We start from the raw sequence: 16,472 nt of genomic DNA, 5'->3' as shown, positions 1-16,472 counted from the left end.
GAGAGGACACGGAAAATACACCAGGACTAGTAGATGCTGAAGCCCAGATAAGACGATCAGCCCTGTCAATTGACAGAGATGGAGCTGAAGATAATAGACCAAGTAATTTAGCTTCTTCTACCAATTCCCAACTGAAAAGCACTCTCCTATTAGGAAAATTCCAATTGTTTGGGCTAGACTTTCTTGCCATGAACTGTTGTAGAGAACCTTCTTTATCTGTAGAAAGATTAAAGAGAAGGGGAAAAGAAGACTTGAGACTAGAGCTGCCACACCATCTGTCATGCCAAAATTTAATCCTACTCCCATCCCCCACTTGGATTTGGCAGTTATCTATGTAGAAATTGTAAACATTTGTGCTATGAAACCCAATAGATAATATGTCCTTCCATACTCTAGAATGTTTGTAGGAGGACTTTAAAGGCGGATGCCAACTAGCCTCATCAATATTGTATTTGCTACAGATAGCTCTCCTCCAAAGAAAGTTTACTTGAGTACCAAATTTCCACCACCATTTGAGCAATAGACAAGCATTCATATCTCTTATTCTTCTGATACCCAGGCCCCCTTGGTTCAAGCTTTTGGTTACCTCCCCCCATTTCACTAAATGCACTTTCCTTTTAAGATCATTACTGCCCCATAAAAAAGCTGCCTCAATCTTTTCGAATTCTTTTGCCACACCTTCTGGCATCTTAAACAAAGAAAGAAAGTACACTGGTAAACTAGATAGAGTAGACTTGATTAGGGTTAATCTACCTGCAAAGGATAGCAGTTTCCTCTTCCACCCTGAGAGTTTAGATCTGATCTTGTCAATCACAGGCTTCCAGGTGGATTTTTTACCAGGATTGGCACCAAGAGGCAGACCCAGAAATTTCAAAGGAAGGCTATGTACTTTACACTTCTTGTCCTTTAACCACAAAACCTTCAGGATGCTCCATATAAATTTCTTCATCTAAATTTCCATTCAAAACAACAGTTTTAACGTCCATTTGATGAATTTCTAAATTAACAATTAAGACTCTAATGGTTGTAATTCTAGAAACAGGTGAATAGGCATCGAAATAATCTATTCCTTTCTTTTGTGTAAATTCCTTGGTTACTAATCTTACCTTATATTTATCCATATTTCCATCAAGTTTTAATTTCTTTCTAAATACCCATTTGCAACGGATAGCTTTACTCCCAGGAGGTAGATTAGTCAACTCCCAAGTATTATTTTGAAGTATAGATTCAAACTCACTATTAATGGCTTCCTTCCAAAATAGTGCATCTAAAGACGACATAGCTTTTATAAAAGTATTTGGTTCTCCTTTAGTTAAAAAAGTATAAAAATCATCTCCAAAGGTTTTCCCTATTTTAGTTCTTTTACTCCTCCTAGGTTCTATATTTAGATGTTCAGAATCATCTTTCAAAGAAATAACACTAGCACTAGTTGTAGAAGTTCTATTTACAACCTGATTTTAGATCCTAGTTTTATATGGAAAAATATTTTCAAAACATGTAGCTTCATGAGATTCAATTATTGTATTATTAGTAATTTCACTAATTTCAAAATTTATTACTAGAAATTTATTAGCATTACTATTTTGAGCATATCCTAAGAAAACGGTATCAACACTTTTAGGTCATATTTTCTTACGTTTAGGTTCTGAAATTGCTACATTTGCTAAACACCCTCACACTTTCAACATTTTAAGATTAGGTACTCGTTTTTTTTCTAGATTTCATAAGATGTTTTATCATTATCATTCACAATTACTTTATTTAATATAACACAAGCAGTGAGTATTGCTTCCCCCCTCCCTCCCCCCAAGCTCTCTGGTAAACCAGAACTAATAAGCATTGCATTTATCATATCTATTAGAGTTCTATTTTTCCTTTCAGCTATCTCATTAGATTGTAGAAAATAAGGTGGGGTTACTTCGTGAATAATTCCATGTTATTCACAAAAAGTACTAAGGGTACCTATATTATATTCGCCTCCTCTACTAGATCTAAGTTTCTTAATCTTTCTTTATAATTGATTTTCTACTTCAACTTTATAAATTTTAAATTTACTAAAAACTTCATCTTTGGTTTTAATTAAATATAAGTAACAAAACTTAGAACAATCATCTATAAAAGTTACAAAATATTTATTTTCTGCTCTAGTTAGTGGTCTATTAGAATCACAAACGTCACTATGTATAAGGTCTAAGAGTTGTGAATTTCTTTCTACATATTTATAAGGTTTCTTAGGTTGTTTTGCTTGCATACAAATTTCACATTTGTGTTTGACATCAATAGGTAATTTAGGTACTAATTCTAAATTCATCATTTTCCTAATTTTCCTTAAAATTACATGTCCAAGTCTTCCATGTCACAAATCACAAACTTCAATATTCAAAATATTATGAGAGATATAATTAACTTCAAAAGATACATTCAATTTAAATAAATTATCACACACAAAACCTTTACCAAAAAAAATATCATTTTTATTTATTACAATTTTATTCAATTCCATTACAATTTTGTAACCTAACTATACTAAACACGATTCACTAATAAGATTTCTTATAACTTCAGGAACATATCGCACATCTCTCAAAGTAATCCATTCCCCAAAGTTACACTTCATCCACTTGATTTCTGGAAAGTTTTAAAATAACCACAATCAAAACACACATGTATATTAGCCCCAGAACCTAACCACCAATCTTGCTATTCAAAAGTAAAATTAATTTCAGAATTATACCTAAAAGATGGTCCAACAATTTCTTCTTTTTCCAAAATCATATTCACTTGAGCATTATGACCTTGGTTTCCTTTGTTTATTGTTGAATCTTGGTTTATACTCATCAGTCTTCTTAAAAAAATAATCCATAGCATAATGATTGGTTCTTCCATACATACATAGCACAACCTTTTGCCACTCTCTTGTCCCTTAAAATTATTAGCATTGGCTTGGTAGTTGTTATTATGGTGTTTGTCATTTTGACCTCTAAATTTAAGCTTAAGATTGTTCTTGAAAATTTTACCTTTAAGTCGAAAGTTATTTCTATTGTTGGAATTATTCTTATTCACATTCTCTACCAAATTTACCTTAGGAGTTTTCTCTTTTACAGTTTCTAAATTTGATCTATGCTTCTCTTCCACCCTAAGTGTATTAATTAGTTGAGGTAATGACAGATCTCCTTGTTTGTACCTAAGACGCTTAGCAAAGTCATTCCAAGATAGAGGTACTTTATTGATAAAGCAAGACACTTTAAACTCCTCACTAAAAGTTGTCCTCTTTTTTCCTTTTTTTTCTTTTTTACTTTTCTAAATAGTTCTTGAAACTCATGAATTTGGCCTCCTACAAGTACGTCATCTTTCATTTTATACCTATTAAAATTAGAGACAATGAACCTATCAATACCAGTATCTGCAATTCCATATTCGGCCTCTAAGGTTTTTCATAGTTCTTTTGTAGTCGAGGTAATTGACTAATACATATCATATAAATGGTTAGACAACACACTAAGGAATCTGTTATAACAATAAAATTCGATTTGTTCGGGTGACAACCAAGATCCAACAAAATCCTAATCTTTTATGGCAGACATAAGATCCAACACGGTCAACCAATATTTTGTTTGTTTTTGCCATCTTTCAAAATTGTTACCATTAAATTTTTCAGGTTTCACACTACCAGTTTATTCTAAATTAGCCATAAAAATAAATTAGTTAAGGTACAAGAGAGTAAACAATTATAAAATCTGTCAGAGACAACAATCAAACAATCACAAATGTTATTAAATTTGTAATTGAAAATTAATTGCCAACAATTTAGGGATAGATAAAATGTGACAAAATGTTTTTTATACAAATCAAATCTGAACAAAATAGTTTATAACATGAACAATGCTAATTAAATATCATGAATCTAAACAAAATAATTTATCATGTGAAAATTTTGATTTTACTCAACAACTTTCCTAAGGATAATTAATATATAAAAAAAAAAAACCTACACATAAACAACAAATTCTACAACTTCCGTGAATTAATATATATATATATATATATATAAGTCAATATTCTCAAACAAAGTTACACAATTTCCGAAAAGAAAAAAAAAATTGAATAGGATTAATACTTCATGCAATCAATGTAATCAAACCAGAGACTCACCCCTACAATACAAACAGATTTATATATTGTATTGTAATCAAACAAGGGCTTCACGTTTACCGAATTGATGTTCTGTAGGGTGGAAATTCTGAACTAAGGCCAGAGGTGTAGTCTCTGTATTTTCTGGGTTTAGGTGTCCTCACCCAGCTTTGCCTCTGTGCAACATTGAAGTTTACATGCCAAGCAGTCTGGTTGTTCTAACACTGTTGTAGGGGAGGTTGTTGTGCTGCTCCATTACTCTAGCGGTTGTAGTACAGGGTTTCATCTATTTCTTTCCTAGCATAGAATCAGCAGTGGTTCAGTTTTGGGTGTCCAGATCTTACTTCCTTGCTGTCCAGATGTACCAGTCCAATGGGTTGGCTTAATCTGTGTGCTGCATTTGTTTTGTAGTTTATTTGAGTCTTTTTGTTCCTTTTTGTTTTGTTGTTGGGCTCTCTCCTTTTTGGAGCTTGGAGCTTCAGTAAGCTTATAGCTCCTCTTTATTGATGTCCTGTATCCTTCTTGTATACTTTCATCAATAAAGATTTTTCTTTGCCGATCAAAAAAAAAACCTTTACCGAATTGATGGAGAAAATCAAAATTTTAGATTTTACCAAATCGACGGTGAAAAATCTAGAAATCCCCTAGATGTTGATTTGTGATTATGTATCAATTTTAAGCAGAATATAACAATCTCAATTAAACAATTAAGACAAAGAGACACAACGATTTAACGTGGAAAAAAACCACAATTGGACACCTCCAACTGTGATAAAAAAACCACGGGCAACAGCCACAAGAACAATCTACTAAGAAGATTTAAAGGAATTACACAGGTATACTCTCAATTACCTAGCGAATCCACAACGCCTAATTGAACCAACCTCTATGTGCCTCTTCCAACCCCATCTTCACCACAGAATTGTCTTTTTGATGAGCCACTCCGGATTCCACCAAAGCTTCAGGCTCGAACTCTTCAGAATCCACAACTGAAGAATAACTCTCTCTTTTGTATATAACAAACAAACCTTTGATGTACTCTCTTTAAATCATGAGTTGAAAACTCAATAAAAACATCAAAGAAAACTAGCAAAATCTCTCCAGATATAAACCTTAAGATCCAAAAATAAGATCTGGAGAAGTTCCCCTAGTGTTGGGAAAAAACCAACTATTTATAGAAAACCAAAGCAATCCTAATTTCAGAAGAAAACCAACTCTTTAATCAAATCTGGAAATCTGGGATCGCGCGGTCCGCTCGAGCTCAACACAGCCCGCTCGAGCGGACTGACCAAAAACTGCGTGCGAACAAACTGAGATGCGCTCGAGCGTAGGAGAATCCGCTCGAGCGTAAAATCACACCCACCAGTATTTTTTGCTTACCCTGACAAAATACTGAGACCTGCTAATCTATGCTCGAGCTCACAAGGCTCCGCTCGAGCGGACAGAACAAAAACACAAAAAATTACAATTGAATCAACACAATGTTTTGTCTCCGGATTTGACAACATAGGTAGTACCTTCTCTGAAAAGCACAATTCGGGTTGGATTCGCATCTAAACACTCATAGCCTCACTGAAAAAAGTGCGAAAAAAATTACAACTCAAAGGAGTTTTGTCAAACGGGTTTGCCAAGAAATAAAACCTAACAGACGGGAAACAAAAATTCATTGTTTTTTTTTTTGTATAATAGATTTATTCTAGACCAACAAATGCAATTATAAAACACAAATAATTAAAAGATATGTTACAGAAATAACGACTTTAGATTGTTAGAGGAATTGAACAATAATTTATTTTAAATCGATTTTACAGAATAAAAATAAAAGCAAAACAAATTCTAAAAAATAGGTTTTTACAATTTAATAAAATTATATATACATATATATAACAGAATAAGAAAAAGATGAAGAAAATAGTTTAGAAAATAGCATGTGTGATTGTGAGAGGCACGTCAAAGACACTGTTCTAAAGTCATTATGTGCTCCCTCCGTGCAGGTTTTAATGATCACAAATGACTTCAAGATACAATCCAAAACTTTACAGGATTTGACATAATGCATAGTTGCACCAGAAGAATTTGCCAAGAATATATCGATTGTCCAGAAATTTGGAACATAAAAATACAATAAAGATGATAGAGACAGAGAGAGAGAAGAGAGAGAACGTAGTATATTTTTTTCCAATGTTAGAGTCCTATATAAAAAGGCTCTATGGTGTCTGTTAGGAACAGACATACCTATTACTTTTGAAACCAAATACATATTTAAAATTTAAATAAATAAGATTATTAAAAGAAATAAATAAATAATAAAAAATAAAAAATAATTAAAATTTTGAAACTTCTAAGAAATCTCCAACCGAATAAAATATTTCGAGTCACAAAATGTGAACTGAATATAAAATATTCTTATCTCAATTTAAAATAGTTCTCTCCTAACTATTTCCTCCTACGTCAATTAGTATTTAAAAAATAATAAGTGTATGACATTATTTTTTAAAACATACTTGATATATACTAGCAAGTGTATTAAATTATTGCTTGTATATCAAATTTATTCAAAGCGTGTTTTAATAATAAACAAATAAATGAAATTAGTGAAACAAATTAAACAAACAAACAAACATTTTAACCAGTTAGAAAGGCTAACTTCGTGGGCCGTTATAATTCTCCTAAAGACTTAGTCTTAAGGGAGAAATTATGGATTTAATTCTTCTCAAGGAGAGTTTAAATTAGAAAACAAGTACTTGATACTTTGCATAGGTGAAATGATTAACTTTTACAAATACTAATTCAACAATTAACAAATAAAAAAAGAAAAATGTTTTGGACCTCTTTTTGGGAGACTCCCACCACCTCTACAGTGATGTGGACTAATGATATGTTTGTATTTTTTTTTTCTTTCATACTTGAACCAACTACAAGTGAATAGGATTGTGAAAGTGATATTTTATGAGAGTCTGAATCATTATTAATAAAAAAAAATAAAAATTCAGATCCCATAATTTTTTTACTTTTGATTGGTCAATTTTTTATTTTTTTATTATTATTTTTTTCTTCTCTCCCAATTTCTAACGCTTCTTCTCTCCCAATTTCTAACGCGCGGGGGGAGGAGTTTTAAGGGTCTGAATCAATGCCCTAAAAAAAAATAGCACTGACATAGATTCTACGAAGCAACCTAGTATGTGAGGGTACAGTTTCCCATGAAGCTTCACTTTTTACATGCAGAAAGACAAAACTAACGCTAACGTGCTGCTATATAAGACACCAAAAGCCTACACACTTTTGCCATATTCAGCACAGACACACACAGATTAAAGCCTCTGTCCCTTTTGCCATTTCTAACTGTCAAAACCTTCTTGTTCAAAAAAAAAAAAAACTGTCTAAACCCACCATTTTCCCAATCTCTAACCTGGGGGGGGGGGGGGGGGGGGAGGGAATAGCACTGACATAGATTCTACGAAGCAACCTAGTATGTTAGGGTACAGTTTCCCATGAAGCTTCACTTTTTACATGCAGAAAGACAAAACTAACGCTAACATGCTGCTATATAAGACACCAAAAGCCTACACACTTTTGCCATATTCAGCACAGACACACACAGATTAAAGCCTCTGTCCCTTTTGCCATTTCTAACTTTCAAAACCTTCTTGTTCAAAAAAAAAAAAAAAAAACTGTCAAAACCTTCCACTTTTCATTAGGCCACTCTTCTATCAAGGTAAGAATATAAATCCTATGTTTTCAACACTTATTTTTGGCAATAATTTTAGAAATACAACAATTGATCAGAAAGTTAGATTCTAAATATGGGGAAAGAATTTTTTAGGAGATACTAGAAATAAATTTTGTAAAATTTCATTCTATGTGTATATATTTTGTGTTTTGTCTATGTGTTCCTAGTAAACTACGTTTTTATTAGTCTTTGTTAAATTACTGCGGTTTTTCCATTAATTATTATACTTTTTGGTGGATTTCTTTGTGAAAACCCAGCTATTCTGAGTCTCAAATGGCCTACTCAAAGGTTGATGATATGAAGACTTATGTTATCAAGATGAATATCCACTGCGAGTGCTACGGATGCCAGGACAAGTTGGAGGGATATCGAAAAATTCTTGGAGTGAAATCAGTAGATGTAGATGATGAAGAAAAAAAGGTGACCATTTTAATCATCGGAGATCCAAAGAAAGTCATAAAGAAGCTCGACGAGCAAAAAAAAGCTTTTGAGCTCTTTGAGCAAACCTCGCCAATCAAGAACCAGGAAATGCAAATTGTGTTACAAAATCCAGTTTCAGAAATTCGTGACCGATGTATGGTAGTTCAGCAGCCAGGTAACATCAAGATTTTCCATTTGTGTATATGCTTATATATACACACATGTATGTTTAGAATTTGGATATAAATTTTAATTTATTTTCTTTGTCTTTGTGATTTATTGACACCCATAACTTATTATAACTTTTTCTTGGTATGCAACATATGATATCTAGATTGAAGAGTATCATATATATCTCCAATTTCTTTTACCGTTTTATATACAAGATATTAGTTACGTTTATTATTTAAAAACATTAAATACCCATAATTTTACCTAGAAAATATGATTGTGTAATTTGAATTTAATCTAACTTTGAATTTTTTTGTTTTGTTTGATGGGATGGCCCTTGAAGCTCTTGAAATTGACAAACCGATTGTGAAGAAAACTCAAGGCTGTTGCCCAAAGCATCGCTATAAGCTTGAGAAGAAAAGCTACAACAAACAATTCACGTGCGATGGATGCAAACAGAAAGGGTGTGGATTAGGATACAGATGTGAGTACTGTGACTATGAGCTACACGAGGAGTGCATGTCTCCTGAACATTCCATTTCCCCTGAGATTTTCCCAAGATCCATCTTTGAATTTTGTCATCAACCATCCTCGACACACTCAAGGTATTGTTGAAATTTTGTGTTTATATATTTATTTTGTGTCTGAGTTACTGGTCTCTAGCATTTCTTAATATGAATTTATTTGATGCTGAACTTTAACTGTTTCTTCTTTGTGTTTAATAGAGAGTTTTTTTTGTTTTTTCTCCTTCTCCTCACACAGCCTTTACCTAAGTACTTAGGTGACTAAGAACTTATTACCAATCTATTATAGCACAACTTCATATAGAGTCCTTAGATATTTTGTAAATTTCCTCCCTCTTATAATGTTTTAGTATCATTAATAAGATATTACTCTTCTTCTTCTTTTTTTTTTCTTTTTTTTTTTGCCGATCACTAAACAAAAAACAGGTCTTGTGATGCATGCGGGAACTATATAAAAGGCTATTTCTATGCTTGCAATGCGGAAAACTTAGCTTTACACCCATGTTGTAGCAACCTAAAAGCCAACCTATGCATTGGTGGCATGGATTTCATTCTTCACAACAAGGTCTCATCATCATCAAAGTGCAAGAGGTGCAACCAGAAAACACCTTTGGGTACCAAAACGCACAATCCGGGTTGCTCTTATGTTTCTACATGCAAGAAGTATAATTTTCATGTGTATTGCATAACTCAAATGGTGCACGAAGCTTGGACGAATGGTGATATCGATGGAAGTACTGATGATTTCGCTATGGCACTTGAAAAAATGGATTTGAAGCCTGTGGAAACCAAGAACAGAAATGGTGGGAGTGGTGGTAACAATATTTGGACGACAATAAGCATATTCATTAGCACAATAGCTGCTTGTCTTTTGGGGAATCCAACTGCAGTGCTTGTGCCTTTGTTTTTAGGATTCTTCATCAAGTCTATCCCAAAGTTACTCCCCAAATTAGACTAGTGCTTGCTATGGTTTCCTTAGATAAGGTTATTGTGTCTAATTCTGTGATTAGTTTTTGTACTTTTAAAGGAACTCATGTAAGTTATGCATAGCATATTTTTTTATTTTTAATTTTTATTTTATTTAATTGTTTATTTATTTATTTTTTTGTGGTTGACTTGTATGTACTAAAAGTGTGGCAAATAGAATTAAGATTGTAATCCTATGTTGAAGCATACAATATATTTTAATTTGTACCCCTTTATTGTCCCTTGTAAGTCAATCATTGTAAGCTCGAACATTTTCCCTTTTTAAGGTGATATTATTTTATCCATTTTAGTCCTTTATGTGAAACAAATGAATTCCCTTGTTCATATGTAATATGTTATCCTAATTGCTTCAAGGTTTCAATGATTTTTTAAAGTAAATATTAATTTAAATGCTATACAAATATATTATTAAATTTTCTTATCACTAAATAAAATGATAGTAGATTCATACAAAGATGGTGAATCCTACAAGTATTTGTACATATATGAACCTAGTGTTTTTGTGTCAATTAGTAAGAAAATATAATAGAACTATGGTTATTTCTATAGCATCACTTATCTTTTAATTTAAAAGAAAAAAAAAAACCAAAGGAAAAGAGAATAAATAGGTTTTCTAAGAGGATATGAGACTGTTGGGTTAAATTAGTCATCATTTTGTTCTCCACCCTCTCTTATTATTAACTTGCCATGAATTTTGAATTTTTATTTTTTGTCAGGAAATTCATTGGAGAGTCTTCAAGAAAAGGAGTGGCAGTACGGTGGGTCATGCATTAATCTTGACTAAGTTTGAACACACAACTACAATGGACTGCATCCACATTAGGCGTCTCGATTGACCTATTAATTAAAGGAATCAGTACCATGGTTCAAGCATTAATATTGACCTAGTTTGCATACCTCTCTCTCTCTCTCTCCTTTTTCTTTCTTAGAACTCAATCGAAAAATATCATTATAAAATGATGAAATTATTTGTAATTTTGTAGACAATAATGGTATCTATACCTAAAATTGTAAAAAAAAAAAAATGTACATAAATATTAATGCATTGCTCAAATTAATTTTGAGTGAGCTCCCCACAATAATTAAAATGAATTTGAGTTACCATTGACTTTCATGTAGTTTTAATTTTTTTACTTTGTAGAATTGTTGTTCGAACTAGAGAGGTCTGTAAGACTTATCATAAGACTCGTTTTGATGATCCACACATAATAAACTCCACATATGAGACTTGCTATTTTTATTTTTTTTAACATCCATACCTTATTTTCACTACAACATATAAGAGTTTTAGAAATCAAAATTTTTTTTTTTTTAAAAGTGAAAATTTTGTTGCAAAAGACATTTAGGGATCAATTTCTATCGTCATGAAGATAGTCACTAAAATGCTGCTCTAAAAAGTCAAAAATAAGACTTTTAGAGACAAAATTTTGAAAATGTCACTAATAAATATACCTTTAAGGACAAAATAATTTGGTCTCAAAATAATTTTTTTTAGACAAAAATTTAGTCCCAAAAAAAAAAAAAATTCATCACTAATGTTTAATTTTTGTTTCTAAAAATATAATGACACTTTTCGCAACAAAAATATTGAATCCTTAAAAAATAATTTTAATTTCTAAAAATTAAATTTTTTTGTAGTGTTTATAAAAAAAATATCTCACTCTTTTCCTTTTTCCATTTCATTCCTCACCTCAAGCGTTCACATTTACAACTTCCTCAGAGTTTCTCACAATTTCCTAGTGCTTGCTCTATGGGTAAGCACAAATTATTCAGTATCCCAGGATACACGTAACCATGTCATCAACTAATCACTACTTGCCAAATTTTTTATTGTTTTTTCAATTACCAATATTAATTAGTAGATCTTATTGTTTTGATCAATTACGTTCAAATTAAGGCACTGCGTGAGCGTGTGCCAGAACATTGTGGCTCTAATTGGCGATGGCTATCTTGGCAAATAAGTTCAAAAAATAAAAATAAATTTCAACTCATACAAAACGTCAAAAAATTTTCTTATTCACTTTACATTTTACACATTTTTTGTTAAAAAAAAAAAGTCCAAAAATTATTTCCAAATATATTTTTATCTCATATTTTAATAAAAAAAAAATTGAAAAAATATTAAAAAAATCACTTTACAAACTAAACCTAAATAACTTGGTCACATAACAATACTCTCACCAATCACTAAATGTTATGTCTTTTGTTATTCCCCATCATCAAACACCACATCGTCAACCCTGAGAATAAGCTTTCATCCTTACTTCACCTCTCCATACTTTTTTTGCATGCCCTAATTTGGACCCATACCAATAATTCGAAGTGTCTATTTCATAAGTTTTATAGTAAAGGTCATTAATACAAAAAAAATAAGTTTTATCAACATTTATAAACTTAAAAAAAAAAATCGAATTTTGTTTTATAAAATAAATGACAAATGTTATTGTAAATTTGAATCATCCATTTTATAAAATAAATTTTTTTTTTTGTTTCTATGTTCATAATTTTCTGATAAAACTCATTTTTTACAAGAATAATCTTTATTATAAAATTTATAAGATATATGATTTAAATTATTGGTACAAATCCAAATTAAGGCCTACAAAATAAGTACACAAAAATACAAAGAAATAAAAGTAAGTACAAAAAAATACAAAGGAATAAAAGTAATGAAGAGAACTTATTTCCGTCGATCCCTCCTTTTTCCACTTGACATCTTTTATTTGGGCTCTTTTTTATCTTGTTATTTGTAACGGTAGAGATATACTTCAAGTTGATTCAAAGTTTCAGATTTAGTTATTTAAAAATAAAAAATAATAAAACAAATTTAAATTTAATTTTTTTATCTAAATCTAAATTGTTAAATTAACTTAAGGCCTCATTTGGGAATAAACTATTTTAATAATTTTTTGACTTTTTATAAAAGAATATAAAAAAAAAGAATAAGTAATGTGATAATTTTTAATAATTTTTTGACTTTCAAATTAAAATAATCAAATTTTAAACGAGGCCTAAAAGTATTTCTAGCATTACTCGGGAGATAAAAGAGAAAGTACAAGTAATTTTTCTATGAGCTATGATTAGGACCCCCTTATATTCCCACCCCCACCACCCCACACACACGTGGGGGTTGGTGAGTGGGAGAGAAGAAAAAAAAAAAAAAAAAAAACAATTTCAACCAATCAAAAGGCAAAAGGGGTCATGGGTCCCTTGCAAAGGGGTCTCACTCTTTTTTGTTTTTCTATTACACGCCAGCGAGATTGTCAGGTTAGGCCACAATTTTGTTAGTCTACGTGTGTGGACACAAATCATAGAAATATTTTCTTCAAAACCAAGGCAACGTTTGATTTAATTTTTAAATTCATATTCAAATCAAAAACTTAAAAAATATGTTTGGTTAATAAATTTTTAAAATTATTTTTTCTCTTTTTTTATTAATAAATCAATAAATTATTTTTTCTCTCTCCTCTCTTTTCTCTCATTCTCTTACATTTTACATATCAATTAATCAAATTTTTTTTTACACTTATTTATTTAATTACAAAAAAAAAAAAAAAATACACATCATTCCAAAATTATTTTCAAAACTCATAACCAAATAAATTTTTAATTTTCAAAACTCTTTTCAACAACTTATCTTTCAAAATATAACCTAAATTTTTTTTTCAAAAATTAAAGCAAACAGAGCTAAAAATATGCCTTAAATTTTAAATCATAAAAAACAAAATAAAAAAGCCTGCCACGTAGGGGTGTAATTTTGGTCCGTGGCTCGCAGGCGGCCCGAGGTGGCCCCGGTCTATTAAAGCCCGAGCCCAAGCTCAGCCCGAAGCCTTGGGTCAGGGCCTGGGCCATCGTTTTGAAGCCCGACCCAACTCGCTTGGCCCGCTCAAGGCCCGCTCAAAAGCCTGGCCAAGGCCCGACCTGCCCGGCGCACCCGATGCCCAATGTTATTTTTAATCGAAAATAATAATTTTTTAGTGAAAAAAATAAAAAAGAAATTTAAAAAAATTATTTAGGCCTGCCCAAAGCTCGAGCTCAGGCCCAAGCCAAGGGGCCTGGCCCGAGGCCCGGTCCACTTGCTCGCCCAAAAGCCCGAATACCCCTGGGACTAGGCCTAAGCTTGGGCCTGGGCCTATTTTTCTGGCCCATGGACCGCCCCAGCCCAACCCAACTTTTTGGCAGGAGCCCGTAAGGCTGGATATGGGCGGCCCGGCCCGGCTAAAATTACACCCTTACTACCATGTCATCACACTTGTTTTTAATCAATTAGTAAAAATATTTATGAATATCACAAAAAATTGGATAAATTACACTTATACCTTTGAGATTTTGGTTTAATACATATCACCTCTTGATGTTTGGAAAATTACATTGATCCCCTGTCATTGTAATTGTTTAGACAAAATTAATGTTGGTATCAAAAAGATATTGAATTCATATATTCTCTTTTTTCTTGTTTCGTTTTGCTACACTTCTTCTTTTTTTCTTTTATTTGCTTTACTTTTTTATTTTTAATGTAATTTTCTCTTTTTTCTGTCAGGAGTTGTTGCCTTTTATATAAGCAGAGGATTTATAAAATGAGACTATTAATCACATGGGTGGAAATATAATTTCTACAATGTTAAGAGTGGGATGTAATCGGACCAAATTTCAAAGGGTGCGTTAGTGTAATTTACCCAAAAAATTATATCCCGAAAATTATAATTGACCAACTATAGAAACTTAATAATCAACCTATCAAAAAGACCAGTAATGGAATTTTTTTTAAAAAAAATTCAATAAAATATATCATTTTTGGCAATGATTAACCCTTTTTTCAAATATATATATATATATATATATAATTGGCCAATTAGCATAGTTAATTATATCAACGCACTTAATGTGTGCAAATCAAATTACCAATCATTGACTGCACGTATGTAATAGCAAAATTGTTTAAAAATTTGCAAAAAATTTAAATGAACAAAAAAATTTGTTTGAGATTTTTTTTTCTTCTTATTGTAGTATTTTTTTTGAACAAAATTACAAATATTTTAATTTTTAATTATACCATTTTTAAGCAAATTGAAAAAATAAAAATATTTAGCTAAACTAGGGGAAAAAATATAAAACATGAAGAACTCAACCCTCTTTTGAGAAATGTCAAAAAAATCTAATTTATTGACTTAGTGTTTTATTTAAATTACATTATTTTTTAATTTTTACATATTTTTTATAATAAATAAAAAAATGAATTATTTTTGCACTTCCCAAAACAATTTGGAAGCTCCTTGGGTCAATTCGACTTCCTTCGGAGGCAATTATTAAATACACGTCATGCACAGCTAACTTTGCAACTGAGGTAGGTTAAAAATCAACTTTTTTATTTTTTTATTTTTAAAATTATAAAAAAAATAATATAACATAAAAAAAATTAAAAAATCAAAAACTTTTTAACCAACTTGCCAGAACCACATCCCTTACTGTTGCGTTGACGTGGGCACGTCTTGATTGGTCAATGAAACGTTTTCCTATAAGTGCAAGTTGTTTGTTTGTTTTGTTTTGTTTTATTTTATTTTTTTGTTGGGGGCGGGGGGAATGGTTGGTTTTAGGAAAATGCATTTTACCCCCCAGCTGGGGGTGACACCCAGGGAGGTGTCAGCTGGGGGTTGGTCTGAAAAAAATATTTTTTTTTTTTTTTTTTTTTGATTTTCGACCAGTGGGGGCGCGCCACGTCACTGGGGGTGCGACCCTCACTGAGTGTATGAAGCAAAACCGGTTGGTTTTATATACTTTTTTGGTAATTATTTTTGATTTTTTTTTTACTTTTTAGATGTACTTAAAAAATAAAATATTTATAAAAAAATATAAAAATTAAAAAGTACACAAAAATAAGCAAATGTACTAAATTTTTATATTTTAGTGATTTTTTTAATAATATTATAATTTTTAAGTGTATCTATTAAGTATATTTAAAAAGTGAAAAAATTTAGGTAAAATATTAAAAAAATTCACCAAAAATAAAAAATAAAAAACTCACATAATTAACCCAACATATTAAACTAATAAAAAACTCACATAATTCTACCTATATGTAATTATTTTTGAAAAATTACACTTCAGTGTAATTGACCTAAAATGTTTTACCCAAAATTTTTCATCACATAATTAACTTAAAATATTAAACTAATGAATAATTAATTACCCAATGCACATTTCACAATTTCACAGGTTAATCTCAAGTGGTTGGCGGAGCTGTAAAGCTTGATAATAAGATTTAAGGTTTCAAGTTTAAGTTATTTAATGAGCTATTAGAAATTTATCTAGTCATTAATTTCAGATTCTTAAAATTAATTGAGATACACACAAACAACCTGGATACCTAATTGTTAAAAACCAATTTCAAACGATGAAATAAAAGTCTATTAAAAAAAAAGAAGGATGAAACCGTCCTACCGCCATAAATGAATCCAACAACTGCATTTAGACCCATTTTGGCAGCCAAAAAAAACAAAAAGCCATTTTAT

At 31.0% G+C, this 16,472-nt stretch overlaps 1 protein-coding gene across 2 annotated transcripts; it reads left to right on the top strand.

The window, feature by feature from the left end:
• Window positions 1-7,604: 7,604 nt before the first annotated feature.
• On the top strand, window positions 7,605-10,879 carry LOC145793014 (uncharacterized). 2 transcript variants are annotated; one of them, XM_082875271.1, is made up of 4 exons: window positions 7,605-7,846; window positions 8,119-8,456; window positions 8,796-9,057; window positions 10,680-10,879. In XM_082875271.1, the coding sequence occupies exons 2-4, from the start codon at window positions 8,135-8,137 to the stop codon at window positions 10,735-10,737; spliced, it is 642 nt and encodes a 213-aa protein (XP_082731397.1). In that variant the 5' UTR covers window positions 7,605-7,846; window positions 8,119-8,134; the 3' UTR covers window positions 10,738-10,879. The 2 variants fall into 2 exon arrangements, with proteins under 2 accessions (XP_082731397.1, XP_082731394.1); XM_082875268.1 differs by lacking the exon at window positions 10,680-10,879 and adding an exon at window positions 9,403-10,247 and having other exon boundaries at window positions 7,669-7,846.
• Window positions 10,880-16,472: the final 5,593 nt, after the last annotated feature.

This window comes from Camellia sinensis, chromosome 1, assembly GCF_055761805.1.
Source record: "Camellia sinensis isolate YWXY chromosome 1, ASM5576180v1, whole genome shotgun sequence".
Lineage (NCBI taxonomy): Eukaryota > Viridiplantae > Streptophyta > Magnoliopsida > Ericales > Theaceae > Camellia > Camellia sinensis.
The sequence above is the reverse complement of the archived record's forward strand: the minus strand, read 5'-3'. Positions and strand labels throughout refer to the sequence as shown.

Excerpts from the sequence above, each read along its gene's own strand:
- LOC145793014 (XM_082875268.1), top strand. The coding sequence starts at position 8,135 with ATGGCCTACTCAAAGGTTGATGATATGAAGACTTATGTTATCAAGATG. Across the intron at positions 8,457-8,795 it reads TATGGTAGTTCAGCAGCCAG|CTCTTGAAATTGACAAACCG; the intron begins GTAACATCAAGA and ends TGGCCCTTGAAG. Across the intron at positions 9,058-9,402 it reads CCATCCTCGACACACTCAAG|GTCTTGTGATGCATGCGGGA; the intron begins GTATTGTTGAAA and ends AACAAAAAACAG.